This window comes from Corylus avellana, chromosome ca10 (genome assembly GCF_901000735.1).
Source record: "Corylus avellana chromosome ca10, CavTom2PMs-1.0".
NCBI lineage: Eukaryota > Viridiplantae > Streptophyta > Magnoliopsida > Fagales > Betulaceae > Corylus > Corylus avellana.
This window is the reverse complement of record NC_081550.1, coordinates 14,501,251-14,503,557: the sequence shown is the minus strand read 5'-3', so window position 1 is coordinate 14,503,557 and position 2,307 is coordinate 14,501,251. Positions and strand designations below refer to the sequence as shown.

At 36.7% G+C, this 2,307-nt stretch overlaps 1 protein-coding gene across 1 annotated transcript; it reads right to left on the bottom strand.

Annotated features, from left to right (window-relative positions):
* Positions 1 to 1,066: 1,066 nt before the first annotated feature.
* Positions 1,067 to 1,888, bottom strand: LOC132164424 (uncharacterized). Its single transcript, XM_059574935.1, has one exon. It carries the CDS (start codon positions 1,802 to 1,804, stop codon positions 1,409 to 1,411), a length of 396 nt encoding a protein of 131 aa, XP_059430918.1. The 5' UTR covers positions 1,805 to 1,888; the 3' UTR covers positions 1,067 to 1,408.
* Positions 1,889 to 2,307: the final 419 nt, after the last annotated feature.

Genomic DNA, 2,307 nt, shown 5'->3' with positions numbered 1-2,307 from the left:
GATTTTGTAATGGTCATATGAGATTTGGTATACTGAAGTTTTTGGTTTGTTCCCAATTTGCTATTGGGGATACTATGGAGTTAATTATATTTGCAAGGGTAAAGAAAATTATGAACTCCTGCCCTCTTTTCTTCTTCTCTTTTGGGTCATGTAATGGTTGGTTTAGCTTTATAATCAAGTGGGAGATTAGAATAGTTTCCTGTGGACGAATGTAGCTTACAAATGGTAAAGATGCCTAACCAATATAGTAATGCTTCTTTCGAATATAAATTTTGCAACTTTCAGTTTACAGTTTCTCATTGGCTGAATCTCTTTGTTCATATAATAATTAAACATTGTGTGGAGAAAAAACATGTTGGTGCAAGCCACAAGACAATATGGAAGGTGTGAGTAACTGACATTTTGTTACTGATTTTGAGGCCACTTTGTTGCTGCTGAAAGGCCAAACCAGCGTCTCCTTTGTTTCTTCAGAATTCAGAAACCTTAAACCAAAGAATGCTGTCCTGCTGCTATCCTGACAGTTTGTCGCCATAAATGACAATTTACATCATTCAGTCTGATTTCTTGGTCAGTATCACATATAATGATTATTAACAGTTCATTTTTTTTTGGGTGTTCTTTTGTTGACTTTTGGAGGCTCTACTTCTCTGTGTCTCCCATTGTCCTCGGCTAACATTATACATGTAGATAGGGTTCTCAATTTTTTTTATATGACTCGTGAATTCGACATAAATTTAATATGAAATTAAAGAGTTATGGTTAAAGAATTTGACCTATTTAATTAAATGGGTTGTATTATGGTTGACTTATATAGTCTTATATACACATGTCTCGATATGACCTGAACTCGATACGCGACATAATGACTGTCAATTTTTGACATAATTCGTGAACCCAATACGATCCAAATACAAAATTATAGGGTTATTAGTCGAAGAGTTTAACTCGTTTAATTAAATAAGTCGAGTTATGGTTAACTTATATAATATTATACCCATGCTTTGACATGACTCAACCTCGACACACAACAAATGAATCGCCACCCTTACATACACATACAGCCTAATAATCATTTAATAATCTTTTTGCTTATATACCAAAAGTCGGCTACTTAATGAGCCATAATTCTGAAACACCATGCATCTTATCACTAACTATTACAACTACAGAGATCCATATTAGATTTTATATGATCTAACAGTGTATATGCATGGTGTTATGTCATTTGAAATGACATGACAACATAAACAACATATACATGGCTAGATGTTGTAAAATCTAATATGGATAATAAGACGGGATGGTTTTTTCCCTTTCACTCGCTACATAACCCGAATCAAATATTAAGGAAAAGAAAGAAACAGGTTGGTCTAAGTTTGACCAAACATGTTGTGGTTTTGGGACATGATCAAGCATCGGGCTGAACAGAATTGGTTCGACTCACGTTGGCTCGACGTGTGATGACAACATAGTAGACGCCCATCCCCAAAAGAACAGCAAACACAAGGCCAAACGCAATGCCAGCAATCGCAGCAGCTCCCACTCTGCTGCCTTTCTGGGACTCTAACTCTCTGCTCTCATGGCCCGGAGTGGCCTCGACAACCTGCGCTGCGACAGGCAACGGCGAGCAATTGGATGTTTCACAGGATCTTTGCGTGCTTGGATGGAAGAAGTCATATGCAGATGGAGTAAAAGCAATTGGGTTTTCATAAACAATCCCATGAGGGGCTCCATCTTGAGCTCTAGCAATGGAGAGAAGTGTTAGTAAAGAGAAGAAGAGAAAAAACGACACCATTGGAGACATGTTTCTCAGTACTAGCTAGCTTCCTCACTTTTTGGAGATTTGAAGCTAAGGTACTACCAGGCTAGTAGCTTTTGGAGAAATTTTGGTTTTTGGACCGGGGCTTTTATAAGGTCTTAGGAAGTGGCTGTTGCTTCCAAGTAAGTTTTAGTGATTAAAGAGGCTAGAGAGGAGGGAGCAGAATGATTGTGTCAAAGATAGTGTGTTCTTTCATTTATTATTATCTTTACTGCGAGGTTGCAAGATAGTGTGTTCTTTCATTTATTATTATCTTTACTGCGAGGTTGCATGTCCGCTCCAAGGATGGGGATGTCTATTAATTGTTATCTCTTATATTTGTTGTACCAACTATTTGATGGGGATGTCTATTAATTGTTATCTGTTATCTCTTATATTTGTTCTACCAACTATTAGCGATCCAAACAACAAAATTTTTAGAGATCTCTATCCTTAATCATATAGAATTTGTTAAAGATGACGGCTCATATTTTGAATAAAGAAATAAC